General features: G+C 60.4%; 1 protein-coding gene across 1 annotated transcript in view; it reads right to left on the reverse strand.

Moving 5' to 3' along the window:
- Positions 1-16,586: 16,586 nt before the first annotated feature.
- The window catches only part of ALG1 (ALG1 chitobiosyldiphosphodolichol beta-mannosyltransferase), a 74,709-nt gene continuing 71,711 nt past the window's right edge, over positions 16,587-19,584 (reverse strand). The window contains exon 14 of the mRNA XM_089321264.1: positions 16,587-17,210. Coding sequence (XP_089177390.1) covers positions 16,946-17,210 — 265 coding nt within the window. The 3' untranslated portion in view covers positions 16,587-16,945. The remainder of the gene's footprint in view (positions 17,211-19,584) is intronic.

Consider the following 19,584-nt stretch of genomic DNA (forward strand, 5'->3'; position numbering starts at 1 on the left):
GGCATTTCGCGGGCCTGAGGAATTCAGAGACAGCCTGAGGCACCTGAAGGAGTTTTTGCTGGGTGCCGGGTGGCTCTGTCCCTCCCCGTGGCCCTACCTGAGCTGCAGGCGGACCCGTGATGGACAGAAGTTTCCTCCTCTCTCAGGGACACCGGGGGAGGGTGGCCCACGGTACCCACATGCCAGGAGGGGTGCGCCCGGCGAGGGACACAGCTGCTGCCACTGCTCCCCCTTCCTTACAAAGCCGCTGAAGCCACCACAGGCCCCTCCCCCACTTCATCTCACGCAAGTCACCCCAATCATCAGTTAGGGAAGAAATTTCCCCGTGGCACCAAGCCCCTGCCTCCCACGGGGCTGAGTCGGGGGGGGGTGACGAGGCTGTGGGCGTCAGTACCTGGTGCCGCCAGCTCAGTCCCCAGTGACTCACAGACACTGCCCGGGGACCTGGTCACACCCACCCCGCAGCAAATCCAAACAGCCTGCCACAGGGTCACACAGCGTGAAAACTTGAGCCCCCCAAATGGAAGGCAGCGCCGAAGCATCTCCCAGGAAGGCCCTCGGCAGCTCTGCCCCCACGGCCTTGCTCGAGTCAGGGCAAGACCCCTGCAGGAGCTGTGCAGGCCTCCATCAGAGTGACCGCCAAGACCCACGGCCAGCACTGGGGACCGACGAAACCGGTTCATAACAGACACCTGCACGCGCAGCATGCAGGCATACGTGCACACACACGCATACTCACACGCATGTACACACTCTCAGAGCTCTGATCACTGAGGCCCACAGGGCAAGCAGCTGCCGAGCCAGGGCCAGACGCCATGCACGAGAGAGGTGACAGCACAGCGGCACGGAGCACGCGTCCAGGCCCAGCCCACGAGCCAGAGCCGGGCAGCTGCCCGAGGATCAAGGTTCACCCAAGAGCTTCTGTAAAAGACAGACCCCAGCTGAACCCCAGCACCGGCATCTCTGCAGGGAGGCCTGGGCACCCCCCCACACACACACCCCACTGGGATGCTTCTAAGGGAAACAGGGAACGCTGGGAAATAGCCTCTGAACACTGACCGCCAGGCCAGCCCCCTGCTTGTGCACGGCAGGCACAGTCCCCACTGTTCAGAGCAGGGAAGCAGCTCGAGTGGGGCCGACGGTGCCCCCACCCTGCCTTGAGGTCAGCCACCCTGGCCCCCCCGGAGGGAGCCACATGGCTGTAGAAGGGCTCCCCATTACAGGGCCACGTCGGGGACTTCCAAGCAGAGCCTCAGAGGGGCCATGGGCCAGGGCTCAAGCAGAAACTCCATGGAGAATCCTGAGATCTCCTGCCTCCTGCCTCCACGCAGAGTAGGAAGTCAAGGCCAAGTGCACCCAGCAGGAATGGGGAGGGGGTGGAGAGCTGACCCCACTCCCACCTTGCTTCAGGGCTGCTGGGCCGTGACCCTTCACTTCTCATCCTGCATCTGTTTGATCCTCGCTGGGTCTGTAACAGCAGGAGCTATCAGCAGCCAATCTTCAGAACAAGAAGCGAGAAGCAGAGGGGCTTCCCTAACAGGCCCGAGGAGCTAGCGAGGAGGTGGAGCAGCTCAGAGTGAGCCCAGGGCGCGAGACTCCAGAGCCTGTGGTCTCAGCCGCTGGAACACACGCCTCCCTGGAAGCCAGCAGGCAGCCAATGAGTGCTGAGTAAAGGAACAGCAGGGTAAGCAGAGAGCTGACAGGTGGGGGAGTGGGGGAGGGATGGATGGGTAGAGAGGTGGGTGGGTGGGTGGATTTGTGGGTGGATGGATGGATGGGTGAGTGGACAGGTGGATGGGTGGATGGGTGGGTGGATGGGTGGACGGATGGAAGGGTGAGTGGACAGGTGGATGGATGGATGGATGGATGGATGGATGGATGGGTAAGTGAGTGGACGGGTGGATGGATGGATGGGTGAGTGGACGGGTGGGTAGATGGATGGGTGAGTGGACAGGTAGGTGGGTAGATGAATGGATGGGTGAGTGGACGGGTAGGTGGATGGATGGATGGATGGATGGATAGATGGATGGATGGATGAGTGGATGGATGGATGGATGGGTGAATGGGTGAGTGGACGGATGGATGGATGGGTGAGTGGACAGGTGGGTGGGTGGGTGGATGGGTGGATGGATGGGTGAGTGGACAGGTGGGTGGGTGGGTGGATGGATGGATGGGTGAGTGGACGAGTGGGTGGGTGGGTGGATGGATGGGTGAGTGGACGAGTGGGTGGGTGGGTGGATGGGTGGATGGATGGGTGAGTGGACAGGTGGGTGGGTGGGTGGATGGATGGATGGGTGAGTGGACGAGTGGGTGGATGGGTGGATGGATGGGTGAGTGGACGAGTGGGTGGGTGGGTGGATGGGTGGATGGATGGGTGAGTGGACAGGTGGGTGGGTGGATGGGTGAGTGGATGGGTGGGTGGGTCGATGGATGGGTGGATGGATGGGTGAGTGGACAGGTAGGTGGATGGATGGATGGATGGGTGAGTGGACGGGTAGGTAGGTGGATCAATGGATGGATGGATGGATGAGTGGATGGATGGATGGATGGGTAGATGGATGGGTGAGTGGACAGGTGGGTGGGTGGATGGGTGGGTGGATGGGTGGATGGGTGGATGGATGGATGGATGGATGGACGGATGGATGGGTGAGTGGACGGGTAGGTGGGTGGATGGATGAGTGGATGGATGGATGGATGGATGGGTAGATGGATGGGTGAGTGGACAGGTGGGTGGGTGGATGGATGGATGGATGGATAGGTGAGTGGACAGGTGGGTGGATGGATGGGTGAGTGGACAGGTAGGTAGGTGGGTGGGTGGATGGATGGATGGATGAGTGAGTGGACGGTGGATGGATAGATGGATGGGTGAGTGGATGAGTGGGTGGGTGGGTGAGTGGACAGGGGGATGGGTAGATGGGTGGACAGGTGGATGGGTGGGTGGGTAGGTGGATGGATGGATGGGTGAGTGGACGGGTGGGTGGGTGGGTGGGTGGATGGATGGGTGAGTGGACGGGTGGGTGGGTGGATGGGTGAGTGGACGGGTAGGTGGGTGGATGGATGGGTGAGTGGACGGGTGGGTGGGTGGATGGATGGATGGATGGGTGAGTGGACGGGTGGGTGGGTGGATGGGTGAGTGGACGGGTGGGTGGGTGGATGGATGGGTGAGTGGACGGGTGGGTGGGTGGATGGATGGATGGATGGGTGGGTGGACGGGTGGGTGGGTGGATGGATGGATGGATGGGTGAGTGGACGGGTGGGTGGGTGGATGGGTGAGTGGACGGGTAGGTGGGTGGATGAATGGATGGATGGGTGTGTGGACGGGTAGGTAGGTGGATGGATGGGTGAGTGGACGGGCGGGTGGATGGATGGATGGATGGATGGGTGAGTGAACAGGTGGGTAGGTGGGTGGATGGATGGATGGATGGATGGGTGAGTGGATGGATAGGTGGTTGGATGGATGGATGGATGGATGGGTGAGTGAGTGGAAAGGCAAATGGAGTTAATAGCACTGTCATTTATCTGGAGCTCTCCAGATAAATGAACTCTTTAGGGGTCTCTCCAGCCGTGAGTAGGTGGGCACAGGGGCTTGCCCATGTAACACCCATCATTCTTTGGAATCCCAAGCCCCCTCACCGCTCTCTGAACACCTCCCTTCTTGACTAACAAAGTCCAAACTCACATGAATAACTGACACCAATCACGACTCTAACTGGAGGTGCTGAACCAATCACTGCAGGGCAAGCAGTAACCAGTAACCTGATTGGGCCGTGCTGCCATCCTGCTGGGCGAGTGCCATCGAGGGTCCTTTAATCTCTCCATCACAAGCACACTCACCCTATCTCCCCCACCACAGGGAGCAAGAGGAACACACGAAACACACACAGGTCATGCCAGCACACGCGGTCTCTGCTCCAACACCTCCCAGTCCCCCAGGCCAGCCCTCCCTCCTGCCCTTGAACTGACCTTGTAACTGCCTGCCCACCAGGACCCTTCACCTGTGTCCCACACCCTTCTCTCTTTCCTGCGATTCAACCTTCCCCAAAGGCTGGGCCAGCTGCTGACAAAATCCCAGATAAACGGGGCGAGGGCTGGGGTGGGGGACAGGCCCCAGTTCCAGGGCAATGCTCTCAGTAATCTCCGTGAGCCGACCTGGAGACAGAAAAGCAGGTGAGGAGTGTCGGGCATGGATTCCGCATGACCGAGCGGAAGGAATCGGGGATCGTAGAACACAAGTGAGTGAGACCAGATTCTTTTTTTACTGTGAACATCGTCCCTCCCACACTGACAGCCAAGGCCAGCTAGGCAGACCGGGTAGCTCCCTCAGGACACACAGAAGACCCACAGCCGATGTTGCCGGCACTGTCTTTGACGACACAGGGACTCTGGTTACAAACGCCTGGAAATCTCAGGAGCCCCGCGTTGGAGAGCTCCCGCAGCAGACCCGTTCCAGGGGCCCAGCAGGCAGCTTCCGCACCAGCCCCACGCTCAGTCACTGTGGAACACCAAGCGAGTTACAGCATCTTCCCGAGCCTGCTTCCTCGTCCGCACAACCAGCATCTGGTGAACACCAGCGACACACGGCCCTCCAGAACAAAGACGGCAGTGCGGCATAATAACCAGTAAAGCTGCTGCCTAGGGCCCCAGCACCCCTTGTGGGTGCCAGTTCCTGCCCCAGCTGGCCCACTTCCGATCCGGCTCCCTGCTAATAGCCCAAGCGTTTGGGCCCCTGCACCCATGTGGGAGCCCTGGATGACGTTCCTGGCTCGTGGCTTCAACCTGGCTGAGCATCAGCCATTGCGGCCATCGGGGGAGTGAACCAGCGACTGGGGACCTGTCACTCCCTCTCTGTCTGTAACTCTTTCAGATACGTAAATAAATCATTACATATATTTTGTCCCAGTGGTGACCTTGGTCTAGAAGAGGGCGAACAGTCATCCAAGAACCCAAAGAAGGAGACCCCTGCTGTGACGAGGGCAGCTGATGGCGGCGGGGGGGGGGGTCTGCCGTGGCCACATCGCGCAGCTCTGGTGGCCCTGAGCATGCGACATCTCAGCTGCTGGATGAGACCAGCTTCAGACGGAAAAGCGTTCTAGGCAGAGAGAGGAGGGCGTGCTAAGGCCCTGGGGCAGGAAGGACCTTGCCAAGGGAGCTCCAGGAGCCTGACGGAGCACACAGCGACCACACCCCAACAGGGACAGTGAGGTCGCTGTAGGAGGCCACAGCCTCAGGGGGGCAAGGCCAGCCCCTCCTCCACAGCCCCCAAGCCAGACCAATGCACAGGCAGCCTCGGGCCCTGGACGGCTGAGTCGCGATCAGGCATTGAGAAGCGAGGCAAACCGTTGCCTTCCGAGGCCGCCGGTGCTTCCTGGGCAGCATCTTTATGTGGAGGTGCAGCTCCTCCTCGCACGCACTAGGAAAGCCCCGGCCCCGGCGCGTGGTGTGCACCACGGAGCCGCCCAGCGGGCTGCAGCGTGGGCTCGGCCGCACTCTGTTTGACAGAACTCAGGCAGGGGCGGCGAGGACAGGCGCCACCTTGTCCCCCGCAGGGAGAGCTGGGGACCTGCGGCCATCGCACACCGCTGGCCGTCCAGCTGTCTGGGCCACCAGGCTGCAAATGGGGGTGGGCGGGGCAGCTCCTGTTCGCATGCTTGGAGGGAAACCAGCCCGTGTGGTGACTGGGGGGAGGCAGGGGCTGGACGCACTGCCCAGGCCCCAGGGAGCTCTGCACCCGACCCCACAGCCTGTGGGGGCCCCTGATGCACCCAAGGGGGTCTTCTCAGCCCACCCCCACCACAGCACCAAGAGACTCCCCCAAATGGCGATTCCCAATCGTACACCAACAACCCCGAGAGAGGACTGCCAGTCAAACCTGAACCGGACAAACAACGCATCGTTGTTTTAGGGTAAGCATGTCCCAACTACTGCCTGGGATATACTAAAAACGTGCCAGTCCAACACTCACGTGTACCTGGACCACCTGTGCTTGATCTGCCAACCCGTTCTAATGAAAAACCTAAGCACGTCTTTCCAAATGTTTTTGCACCCTCGTGTGAACATAGCTACATTGCTTAAATTCTTTACAAATGCGCACATCACAATTTTTAATAAGCAGGAAGAAAAACGAAGAGCTTACAGCCAGACCACGGGGACTTTGTTTTGTGTGGCCCCATAGCAAACCCAGGACAGCAAAGCGGAAGGCAGAGACTCCCAGCTCCACGGAGTCGCACACCCACCAAGAGGGTGTTTCCTACACCTGTGCTGATGCCCATGGGTTTCCAAGTCACAGAGCCTCCATGTCCCCGAGAAGGGCACAGACACGGCCTGCCCAGCACCCTCCAGATCTGGAAGTGCAGGGCAGGGTCCGGTGTGGTCAGGGGCGCAGAAGGGACACACACAGAACCAAGGAAAGCAGAGCCCTCCACCCCATTTCCCAAAGCCATCAGAATGGGGCACCGCACAGCACACCGGCCTCCCTGACAGCCACAAACACGCGACGGACACGGGGACAGCCACAAAGCCCAGCCGTAACACAGCACAGCACAGGGTTTACCCACACTTCCTCAGGAGCTGAGCCCCCCTCCCCGCTCCGCCCAGGGCCTCTCCCCACCTCTCTCTTCCTGCCCCTTGGGATCCTCCTGCCCAGAAGCTGTGTGTAGATCAGCTCCCTCCCTGGGCTGCACTCTGAGACCCCAGCCCGCCTCGGACCCTCGCCCCTCCTCAGGTGCAGTCAGGAGGGGTGAGACGGAGTCGAGGGCAGGGGGCCGGGGGGATTGTAGTCCCCTCCCACAGGGGCTGGACAGAGGCAGAGGCTGCGCCAGCCCCGGAGGCCTAGGATGTGGGTCAAAAGAACCATGGCTTCCTCCTGCGACAGCGGTGAGGAGGGGCGGGCAGGAAGGTGGGCGTTTCTCTGAACAAGAGGAGAAACAAAGTGTGCCATCTGCTTATCGGCAGGTGCCCCTACGTGCACGGCCCAACCCTGCACATCTTCAGGGAGGGCTTGCAAAGCCATCCGTCTCATCCCCAGCTTGGTCACCAGGAGCCACGAGGCCCAGCACCAAGGAAGGCAACCCGCAGGGTGCTGGCAGCCACAAGTGGCGCTGCTCATGGGCCACGGGCCTGTCTTGAGGAGACACTAGGAAGGGTCACAGTTCACCTTCTCTCCCCTGTCCTAGGGCCCAAGCACAAGCAAATCTCACTCGACGCCCAGCCTTGCGAGGCTGAGACTCAGTGTGGGCCCACCCCAGAGCCCTGCACATGTGTGCACGCCGCTCCCACGGGACTCCCACGGGACCCAGGTCTCTTCCCAGGACAGGGCTCCAGCCAGGAGGGAATATTTGCAGCTCTGCAGGCCTCCCTGTCTCTGTGACGACCACTCAGCCTCCAGCTACAGCAGAACAGCGGCCACTGACAGTACAGACAACTGGGTCTCAATAAAACTTTATTCAAATCAACAGGGAGGGGCCAGCTCTGTCTCCCTTGCTGGGATCAGGACAGCAGGGGTGGGTCCATCTTGGAGACCAGCTCCCAGCCCGGCCCCTTGCACACGGGAGTTGCTCAGATACCTGGAGAACACAGGAGAAGACGATGGCCCCAGCAGACAGAGGGGAGGCTCCCTCCCAACGGCACCACCCTTTGCCATCTTGCACCCACGCTCACAGCCACGGCAGGGCCACGTGGGCAGACAGAGCCACACTCAGACCATGGTTCTGCAAGGCCCCCATCACCCCGAGTCTCACCGCACCTGCCTCCCAAACCAGCTGCCGTTAAAATCCCAGCAACGACACAGGACGTGCAACACCAGCCCTCCACGGATCCAACCAACCACGGAGGGAGAACACTGGGAAAGAGACACTGTACTGAAGATGTCTGACATCTTTCTCGCTTCACTCCCTAAGCAGTACAGTATCTCAGTATCTCAGCAGTGCACTGTCTCAGGCACCACGACGAACCTCGAGATGAATTAGCATACACAGGAGAACTGCGTGGACCCCACGCAAATGCCACGCCATCGTCCAGAGGATGTGGTGGGGGTGGGGGGGTCCTGGAACAATTCCCACAGGCACCAGGGGCCAATGCACACACAGAGCGGGGAATCTGCTGCCTGTGACAACACGGATGAACCCGGGAAGTGACGGAGAAAGACGCCGCCGCATCTCACCCACACACAGAACCTGCACGGGTCAAACCCAGGAGGCAGTAAGAGCAGCAGTGAGCGGAGCTGGGCAGGGCCAGGGCAGGGCGCCGGCGCGGGGGAGCCGCTGCACACACAGGGCCAGCGGCTAACAACCACGCCGTAAACCAGAGCCACCAAGAGGGCAGACGGCTAGGTGCTCCCAGCAGGCACACAGCGAGGACCCGCCCACTACCTCGCTGTGGGCTTTTTAAGTACCCTCTCACGTGAGGTAACGTGTAGTCATTAGCTACATTTAGCCGTTCCACAAGGCGCACACACTTCAAAATGTCCGGCTGTCCACTCCTGCCCAGTGTGTGCATGTAGGTCTGTAAATACGCACACACACACACACCCAGACTCACATATTCACACTCACACTATCACATACACACTCAGACAGTCAATCACACACACACTCAGACTCACACACACTCATACACTGACACACACACTCACACACGCACACTCATACACACCCAGACTCACACACGCACATTTGTACACTGACTCAGACACACACATGCAGACCCACACATATGTGCCCTCACATCATCACACTCACACACAAATCACATGCATGTACACGCTCACTCTCACGCAGTCACATACATGCACACCCACACTCAGCCTCCTGTATCTGCAGGTCCACGTGCCTGCAGTCAACACTCAGGAAAACACCACACGGCACTGAACACGTACGACTCTGCTCTCTGTTCCTAAAGAGTACAGGCTGCTTCCACGGCATTCACGCTGTGCCAGGCGTTGGGAGTGATCTAGAGAGAGTGCGGGAGACACAGGAAGGAGCCCTGGCCATTTGCAAGCACGCCACTGTCCAGCAGGACCTGAGTGGCTGCAGACTTGGCTTCTCTCGGCGGCTAGAAGCGACCCCAGGCCTGTGGAGGGACATCTACACCCAGAAACTGCCTTCGTCAACTAAACAAAAATAAAATTAGGAAGTCTAAATGCCCAATATGTTCTCTTTACAACAACAGTGAAATCTGGAATACGAATTATTCATTTAATTCAACTAAGACATGAAAATATTATTTCTCTGAGTGACAACTGTCCTGATATACTTCGACCAAAATAGTCCCCAGACATCTCCAGACGTCCAGAGGCAGCAGTGAGCCTGGCGGCTAAGACGGCGGCAGCCCGCGTCAGAGTCCCCGGCTCCACGTGGGGTCCGTGTGCATGTGGGTGGGTCTCCCTCTGCTTCTCAAATAACTAATTCTCAGAAGTTTAACTCGGAAATGGCTCGTCTCCAAGAGTCCAGGAATTTCTGATTCAACTGAAGTTTGATAAAGTTATCAAATCATTGTTTTTATGATGGATCCATAAATGAGCTGTGGGAACTCACCATGAAAATGAGTAAAGGTGACCCCTCCCCAGCAACAGCGCCACGCCTGAGGCACTGCGCCTGGCGGGGGGGCGGGCGTCAGCGTGGGGACCCTCACCCCTCTCCGCCTCTCGCTGCCCCACAGCCACGCCCCTCCTCATACGACCCAGGCAATCCCAGAAGTTGCCCTGGCCCAGGTCCCACCCTGCACCTGCAGCCCCAGCCCGGTCCTGCTTCCTGGCCCAGACCCGTCCCGCCCCTCAGCCACAGCCCCGGCGCTCCGGGCCACCTTGCAAGGAGCAAAGCCGATGTCCTCCCTGACTGTCGAGGGTCAGCCACGGCCCTGCCACTCTCACCGCCCACGTGCCAGACACCCACCCAGCCTCTGGAAGGCACCTCTTGACCCTCCTGCACCCCCTCCCCACCCACCCACAACCTGGGACCCTGCAGGGATCCTGCCCCAGCCTCCACGTGGTCTCCTTCACGCTCTCGGGTGCCACACCATGCTCCAGAGGACACCGAAGGCAAATCTGCACCTGGCTGAGACGCCACACACCAGGACTGTCACTCACACACACACTCTCACACAATCACACACACACTCAGACACGTGCACACACAGACACATGCACTCAGACATGTGTACACAGACATGCACACACACAATCACACTCTCACACGATACACTCATACATGTCCACACACAGACACACACTCAGGTATGTGTACAGAGACATGCACACAATCACACACATATACACTCAGACACATGCACACACAGGCAGACACATGCACTCAGACATGTACACACACAGATATGCACAATCACACACATACACACACACAGAATCCCACAATCACACACACATATACACTCAGACACGTGCATACACACACACACTCAGACATGTGTAGACATGCACACAATCACATACACACTCACACACAGACACGTGCACACACAGGCGGACACAAGCAGACATGTGTACACACACAGATATGCACACACACAATCACACACATACACACACAGAATCTCACACACACGCATATACACTCAGACACGTGCATACACACACACACTCAGACGTGTAGACATGCACACAATCACACACATACACACTCACACATAGACACATGCACATACAGGCGGACACAAGCACTCAGACATGTATACACAGACATGCACACACAATCACACACACATACACTCACAGACATGTGCATGCACAGGTAGACACATGCACTCAGACATGTGTACATACAGACATGTACAATCACATACAGAGACACACACAGACATGGGCACACTCAGGCGTGCATACACACTCAGACATGCACACATACACACACACAGACCTGCGGGCACACAGAGACATGCACACACATGCAGATACACACACTCACAATCACACACACATACACACATTCAGACGTGGGCACACACATGCAGGCACACACACGCACACTGAGACACATACATGTGCAGACACATACACACTCACATATACCCAGTTGTGCTCAGTGACACACCCACTCAGACCTGCACACACACACGCACACACACACGCCCCACCTAAGTCTGTCCAGCTGAGAAACACCAATCAAGCTGGAATTTTCCAAAATGGCTGGAGTCACACGCCGCACGGCACACTCACCAGCGCAGTGCACGCGCTGAGACGCACCTGTCCAGCGAGCTTCAAGGTGTCAGGGACGCACCCTGGACCTCCGGTTGCAGTTCCAAGGAACGTGCCCTCCCCCCGAGCCCCCACTCCAGCCTGGGCCTCCACCACTGGCACCGCACTTGAGGCCCCAAGGGGACGAGCAAACTTGCCAGCACTCCCCTCACACGCGCCGCCCCCTCAGGCGTGCGACCTTCCAGTGGGCGGCCACGTCGCCGTGTCAGCCCCGGAGAGCGTTGCCAGGGAAATCTCCACGCGGCAGCCAGGGGCTCCAGCTGTGTTCAACGTGAATCCACACACACAGACCTGGTGCAAACGCACTGTCTCACGGGCCGACGTCAGGCATCTCCAGTGAGGGAGGGGACGCTGACCACCACCTGCTCTGCCTCCAGGAACCCCAGACCCAAGGCAGCAAGGGGGAAACTGAGGCAAGCCAGTGAGTCCCACGCAGAGACCAAGAAGCTACCAGAATCCACTCTGAGAGTGAATGGAGGTGTCTCCACTCCCACTTGGATGGATAAGGTGATGCAGCCCCGAACCCCCAAGAAGCCAAGTAAGTCCCGAAGTAACCGGCCGTCAGTGCCGTGTTCGGGGCACACATGCTGCGCCATGCGTTTGATGCCGTCCCGTCTCCGCAGATCCCACAGATCTCCTGTGAGGCCGCATCCCGATTCCACAACACTAACCAGGAAACTGAGACCTGCAGACGGCACGGGACCCTCCCGAGGCCCTGCGGTTCCCAAGTGACCCACCAGGAAGCTCGGCCCGATGCTCAGGCTCCCTACAAGGACTGGCCACTTCCTCAGGGGTCCTCGCTGGGGCTGGGGTCCCCCAGGCGGGCGGGACCGGGGACACGGCTCAACATCCCACAGGCCCTCCGCGGCCAGCAGTGGCTCCCAGTGCTCGTGCCTGGCCAGCGACCTCCAGGCCCGAGGCCCACTTCTGCCCAGCGGTATCCCAGAAACCTGCCAAGCTGCCTGGCTGGGGGAAAGTGGAGCAGACGGTGCTGGCTGAAACCGGCTGCCAAGGGGAGGCTCTCCTGGTCACAGCTCCTGGGTCACTAAGGGCTCTGGGAAGACCGGCCGTTCCTCCACCCTCTCCAGGGCGCTGGGGCTGGGCAACGCAAAGCCCCAGGGCTCAGTCCTGTCCCCACCACACACACCCTCCCATGGGGCCAGCACCCAGGGGCCCCTGCAGGCCCCATTTACCTCCCTAAAGCCAGGAAAGTGATCTCTAACACAGAGACGCGAGAGCCACACAGGGATGGCCGGTGGCACTGACCCTCAGCCACGCAGAGCGCTGGCCCAGCCCCGTGTGCAAGGGTGAGTTCTGTAGGACCCCACCACCTGGCCAATGCTCCAGAGAGCAGAGCCATCAGGGAGGGCGCCCCGTCCTGCACCCACGCAGCTGCCAGGGGAGACGCGGGCTCACCTCCTGGACACAGCTGCTGCTCACGCCGGCCCCAAGTGCTCCCTGGACTCTTGAAAGACAACACAGCTACAGAAACTGGAATGGAAGAGAGGCCGGATGGCCAGGGTCCCAGCACCCGGAAAGGAGAGGGCCAAGTTCAGGCTCCGCGATGAGGAAGGTTTCTGTGCGGGGACAATGGGACCCCCGGGAACACGGGATTTCCCACCGTGCTCTAGGACCACAAAGTTCAGTAGGGGGTCTGCCTCGGGAATACGCTGTGCTCTACACAAAATTCTTCCAGCTAACGGGAAGCACTGAACACGGAGAGTGTGGCCCGAGAGCCACCCGCCCAAACCAGACATCACCCAAAGCCAGCTCCGTGGGGGAGGGTCCCAGCGCTGGGGTTCCCAGAGCACACCCTGCCACGCTGAGCCCTTCCTGGGAACGAGACTCACCTTCCCTCAGCGGTCGCCCCCCCCCACAACAGCACAGCACCTGTTGACATGGCTAAGGAGGGTCAGGATGCACACCCAGGTAGCTGGGTCCAGTCCACTCCGCTTGGTCACTGCACTGCATTCTGGGATGCTGGCCTTTGCAAGGCTCCCAGCGAGCCCGAAGGGATAGGAGCACGTCCACCAACGAGAGTCTCAATGGCGATGCCACAGAGATGGGGCTTCTCACCACCCCGGCCGCCCTGCCCGAGGTCTCTGTCCCGGGTCTCAGAACCCAGGGACTGCACGCAGAGATGGGGGCGTCACCGCCAGCCAGACCAGCCTCGGCAGCTGGGGCTTGGCGCAGGTGGAAGGCGGCCTGCGGGGGCGGCCCGGGGGCACTCGGGTGGGGCGCGGCCTCTGCACGTGGGGCTCATCAGCCGTTCTGACCAGCGCCCGGAATGGACACACTTGGAGGCCGAGCGCACGGTCCACCAACGCCGACCCAGGTGCGAGCCCTCCCGGAGCAGGACGCCGCTCCGCATCCGCGGGCTCCAGCACCGAAGGTCAGCGCGCCCCGGCCGCGGGAGACAGAAGGTCAGCTCGGCCGCCCCGGGCCCGGGACTTGCTGCCCACTGGTCACCCCGCGGGGACCGGGGCCAGAGCGGGCCCTGCCCCTGCCCCTGCGCCCGGGGGCAGCGAGAACTCTGCCTCACCGTGCGTCCCCGCAGCGGGGGCACCACAGCGAAGGCCACCCTCTGGCTCTCGGACGGAACGGGGCGGCCCTGACCGCCGCGGGCAGGGCAGGTGCAGGGCGCCCCCCAGCGCGGGGTCCGGCCCGGGGACTCCCGCACCTTACCAGGTGTGAGGCGCAACGCAGCTGCCAAGTCCCAGCCCGGGATGGCGGCGCCGGGGGTGGAGCCGCTCCTGCCCTGCCCTGCCCTGCCCTGCCCGGCGTCGCGGGAGCAGCACCGTGGAGGCCCCGGGAGCCGGAGCTGCCGCCGCCCGCGCCCGCGCACTTACGCCGGTGCCCGCGCCGCCCGTCTGGGCGCCCGGCTCCTCGCTGGCCGCGCGTCCTGCTTCCAGCCCCAGCCGCAGCCGCTTCTCCTCCGGGGGCGCATCGTCCTCCGCGCGCCCGGGCCGGCCGTCCTCGGGGCCGCCGGGAGCGCTGGCCATGGCTCCCGCGGGCTCTGCCTGCACTTGGCGAGGACCGCGGAGCCGGGCGCCTCCCGCCGCCGCCGGCCTCTAGCTGCAGACGGCGCCTGCGAGCGCGGGCTCGGCGGGTCCGCGGCCGGGGAGCTGCCGGCTCTCGGCCGCCCTCTGCCGGCAGCGCGTGCGCACCGCGCCCACCGCGAGCGGCCGGCCCCGGCCCAGGGCCAGCCCGACTCCCGCACGTCCATCCCCTCCCCCGCCTGGTAGAGTCCCGATGGCCTCCCTGCCCAAGGTGGACAGCGGCGACGTTGACCCCGGCCTTTGGTCCAAGCGCATGCAGCGTTCGGCCTGGGAGCGGGGGGAAGCGTCACCTGTCGCCAGGCACCTGCAGAACACCTGTCGTTGAAAGTGGCCAGCCTCACCTCTGCTCCTGCAAAGTTCAGGACACACGGAGAAGGCCCTGGGGGCGAACATGATCAGGGGAACCCAGGGATGTGAGAACCGGTAAGACAGGGGCCTCGGCGGCCACGGGGTTGTCAGATGGACGGCAGCAGGCACAGTGCTCTCCAGGACATGGGAGCTGAGAGGTGCCCAGCAGGACCTGTCCTCCGCAGGTGCGGGGTGTTCAGGCCCCAAGGCTGCAGCAGAGGCTGCAAGGTGGTAGGCAAGGGGAGACAGGTGCGGTGAGCAAAGCTCTGGTGGGAACCTGGCCACGCGGCTCCCCCAGCCACGGCCCAGCTGAGAAGAGGGAGAAGCCTTTAAGAAGCACTCTGGGACCATGCACTGGCTTATTATCCCCACTGTACAGATGAGAAGACTGAGGCATAGAGGGTAAGCCAGGTGCCCAAGGTCCCCTACAGCCATGGGGCCAAGTGCCAACAGCACTGAGCCCCGAAGGCAGGGTGAGCAAGGTCAGATAATGGATGTCAGAGCGGAAGCAGCCATCAGTGTCCTCGGATTCTGCAGTTAACCCTGGGTTCCCAGGAGGGGAGGGGGCGCCCGCTCTGAGAACACAGAAGAGTTCCAGGTGGAGTGTGCTGGAGTCTGGCTGCGGTCTCGCCCTCTGTGGGTTCCCAGGCTGGAGCCAGGTGAGAGACTCGGGACCAAACAGCAGGCTGGGTCCCCGTGGGGAGCCACCCCACCCACTGCCCAGGACGTGTCCTGCTCCTCTGGCCACCTGTCTGCCCCGAGGGATGCTCGGCCTCTTCTCAGGAAGTCCGTGCTGTAGAACGGACGTCCTCAGAGCTTGCCAGGCCCTGACCAGATACTAAGGCCTGGGGACCTGAGTGTCCCAGGCCCACCAGTCAGGGCAGGGCCTCACGGAATGGTGGCTGATGGGGCGTGAGTCCGAGGCCGCTGGACCATCACGCGCTGGCAGTGCTGGGATTCACACCTAAGCATCCGACTTGGACACTGTGCTATGTGACGGTGACACATCCCATGTGTCTTGGGAGAACCCACAACCCCAGCCCCCTCTCCCCACCTGCCCTGCCTGCCGGACTCTGGGTGCTAACATCTGGTTAGCCCCGTCCCACACAGGAAAGTGAGGGACAGTGGCAGGGACCTGGGAGCACCAGTTGGTGGCAGGCTCTGCTAAGTGCCGAGAGCGCTTTTCCTCCGATCGCATTCGGCCTCGGTATGACTCGCCGGTGACACGAGCGGCTCCCCTGTCTGTCCCTTCTTCCTCTCTGCAAGTGCAAGGCTGTGCACTCCCGGTCTGCCTGTTGCTGTTCAGTTAACAGCTCTTATTCCCTAGCGTCAGCTTGGCAGGGAGAATGAGCGGAAAACCCAGCGAGTTTGGAGACTGCCCTCCCTTGGCGGTAGTAACCTGTTGATACTTTATTAGCAAGCGTTAGTAACCTGTTGATACTTTATTAGCAACTAAAGTTCCCAGTAGTCTACAATCCGGTTCACTCTCAGCCGTGCACACTCTGTGGGCTTGGACACATGTGTTACCCCGGACACTGTTACCCCGGACAGTCTCGCTGCCCCGGAGATGCCCTGCGCTCGCTCTGTTCATCTTCCATCCACTCTGCTTTCCAGCAGCCAGGCCCGGACACCAGACCACGAAGCTCTGCCTTTTGCCCCTCACCTAGGCAGGAGTTACCACTCTGCTGGTTTTTCCTGTCTGTGTATGTTCATTATGCATCCTCTCGTTCTCTTTCCCTCCCTCCCTCCCTCCCTCCCATAGCTACTTTTTCTCTTTATCTTAGCTTTGCTCCTATTTTTATCAGTATTTAGCAATGCATAACCCCTGGTGACCAACTCATGACCTAGCCACACACCCTTTTTCTTGGTAACCTCTGGAGATGGACCCACACTTCAGCACCACGGACAGAGCGAATGCCGCCCATCCCCCAACTTCCCCAGCCCCTACCCCATGCAGGCAGCAGGTGACAGGCTTTTGTTTTGTTTTGTCTTGAAGATTTATTTATTTATTTGAAAGGCAGAGTTACATAAACAGACACAGAGAGAGAGAGAGGTCTTCCATCTACTGGTTCACCCCCAGATGGCCTCAATAGCTGGGGCTGGACCAGGCTGAAGCCAGGAACCAGCATCATCTTCCAGGTCTCCCACGTGGGTGCAGGGGCCCAAGCACTTGGGCCATCTTCTGCTGTTTTCCCAGGTGCATTAGCAGGGAGCTAGACCGGAAGTGGAGCAGCTGGGAGAGTGCCAGTGCCCACATGGGATGCCGGCTCTGTAGGCAGTGGTTTTACCCACTACACTACAAACACTGGCCCCAAGTAACTGAATTTCTGGCTCATCCCCTCTGCCCATCCTTCTCTCCTCTCACTGTCTCGCTCCCCTCCCCCTCTTCTCTTCCTTCCCTCCCTCTCCTTCTATCTAACGCTGCACGAGCACACGTGTAGGATGTCAAAGTTCCACGAGGAGGGATGCTTCTGTGACAGACTTGGGACACGGTCCAGCCGGCAGAGAAATTCAGCTTGTGCAGGCCCCGGGCATGAGAACCAGCTGGAAACACCTCGTCCCAGCTCTGGCATCTGATCCATTTGGGCACAGAACCCCTGGAGAAGGCACAGAGAATCAAGAGTGTTAAACACCGAGGTCTACTCAGCACACATCGGTCCCAGGATGCGCTGACGCCAAACACGATGTTTGCTGTCCCAGTCCAAGGCAGGGAGACACCGGGGATGCAAGAGCTATGGAGTGAGGACTCAGACGCTGTCTCTCTGCTCTTTTGACCCTAACGTGGAGCTAGAAAGGAGAGACAGTGCTGTGTGCTCCCAGGTGTGCGTGTCTGCCCTGTGTGTGCATAGCTGCTGTAAGTGAGGCAGGGAGGGTTATAGGGCAGGCGGGTGTCCCTGGACAACCCTGGCAGTAAGAGGGGAGGCAGGTGAGATGTCTGGAAGGCAGAGTCGGGAACAGCAGACACGTATCCGGGTAGGAAAAGGACCAATCTGTGTCCCTCGCCAGTCCGTGTCCCCCTGTGCCAGTCATAAAACACAGCTCACGCTTGCGGGCATCCGGGATGGCCAGGCACTGCTAATCGCTTTGTATGCATGACGCCACCCAACCACGACAAGCCCATAAGGTAGGGGCTGTTCCCATTAGACAGACAAGAACACTGAGGCTTTGCAAGATTGAATAACTTGATCAGAACATGCAGCTAGTAAGCAACAGACACACACACGCGTGCAAAAGACGTAACAGCAACAAGGCACACGGTAGGAACCAGTCCAGTGCAGGGAAGCTGAATGAGTCGGCGTTGAGCAAGCTGCCAATCTCAACAAAGGATTTTTACAGAGCCCTGTGGATGATCTCTCCTCCAGGGACGCAGAGCCCATGAGAAGGCAGGCACGAGGGGTTCTGGGAGGTGAACAGCAGCCTTACAGACGGCGTGAGTTGCTCTGTGGTTTCCCGGCTGGGATGCAGGTGCTGTGAGGCACACAGCATGGGACGAGGCAGCGGGGAGACTGGGATTTGAAGTCTGGCTCTTCCACTGTCTGGGGGTGACCTTGGGCACGCCGCTGTTGCCCTCTGCACCCAGAGGTGCAGAAAGGCCGGGCTCCAGCCAGGCTGCACGGCGATGCTCGCACCACTGGCGTCAGCCTGTATTGCCAAAGCTACCTTGTGGGGAGGCCTCCTCCCCTTCTGGTGCCCACCCGGGAGCTTACAGGGCAGGGGCGTCCCCCACGGCTGACGGGGGTCCCCCAGGAAAATGCTCGCTGGGCCGGCCCTGAGCACCCGCTGCCCCTTCACGTGCTGGTCCACCGGCTGCGTATCCTGGGGAAACGGACCTCATCCTTAAGCTCTCTTTGATGGCTTTTGCCCTGAATTGATTTGAATAAATCACTCTAATGCTCCCTCCACGGTGGAACCGATCGTGCAAGTGTCAGGGGCCCAGCTTGGAGAGCAGGCTGGAGCCGCCTCTTGCCTGTTTCAGGACGGGGGTGGGGGGTAAAGGGAGGGAACTCGCAGAGACCCGGACAGACGGGGATGAGTCCCCAGAGGGCGGGGCCCAGAGCCCAGCCAGGACTGCTCAGCCCAGGGCACCCCCACCTGCAGTGCCTGCCCTGGAGAAGGCGGCAGAGGAGAGCAGGTGGGGCCGCTGCACTCCGAATGCCAGCGCCCTGAAATGCTGCCAGCTGAGCTCACCCCACGGCGCGGGAGAGCGGGCTCCCTGAAGTGTCCGCGTCCCTAGTTCTGCGGCTCTCAGAGACTCTGCTGAGTTTCTCCGGTGTCCAGGCGCCGCACCTCAAAGATGCGGCCCACTCAGTGCTGCCAGCCAGGGAGCACTCTCACACACACACACACACACACACACACACACACATGCACACACGCGAAGCCTGGCTCCTTCTCTTCCATCATGTCTCTTCTCAAATTCTGCCTCCTCCCAGCACCTGGTATAAGTTAAGCCCTCGCTCTAACTACCTCGGACCACTCCGGTCTCTCTCTACCTCCCTCCGTGCCATGGAATGCCAGGCGCTGTCTTCCTTGGAGACACAGGTCTGAGAGCCAGAGGCCCGGGGAACCCTTGCCTCTTCCCTCATTAGCTGTTGGCCTTGGACAGCTGCTCAGCCGCTCAGTTTTCTCACCTGTAAAATGGGGCTGTAAGAGCAGCCACTTCCTGGAGCCACTGAGCCCTGCAAAGAGCATGTGCCTAAGCCACTGCTGCTGCTTGTGTTGGGACAGCTTGGCCTCCTTGCCAACCACAGGAGCCCTGACCCTGACCCTGACATCCCTGAGCTCCCTCGGGCACTGAGAAGATGGGCGCTGAACACAGGAACGCTGTTTGCTTGTTCTGTGGCTTCACACACGTTTCGAACACCCAGAGTGGACGCGGCCAGATGTCCATCCTTTCCCAGTTGGGCAAACAAAGGTGGGAAAGCTTGGGGCATCTGAGCCTGCAGACCCACCTGGCCAACAGGCTCCCCA

Source organism: Oryctolagus cuniculus, chromosome 19, assembly GCF_051225735.1.
Source record: "Oryctolagus cuniculus isolate XC-2025 breed Fujian yellow rabbit chromosome 19, ASM5122573v1, whole genome shotgun sequence".
NCBI classification, from domain to species: domain Eukaryota; kingdom Metazoa; phylum Chordata; class Mammalia; order Lagomorpha; family Leporidae; genus Oryctolagus; species Oryctolagus cuniculus.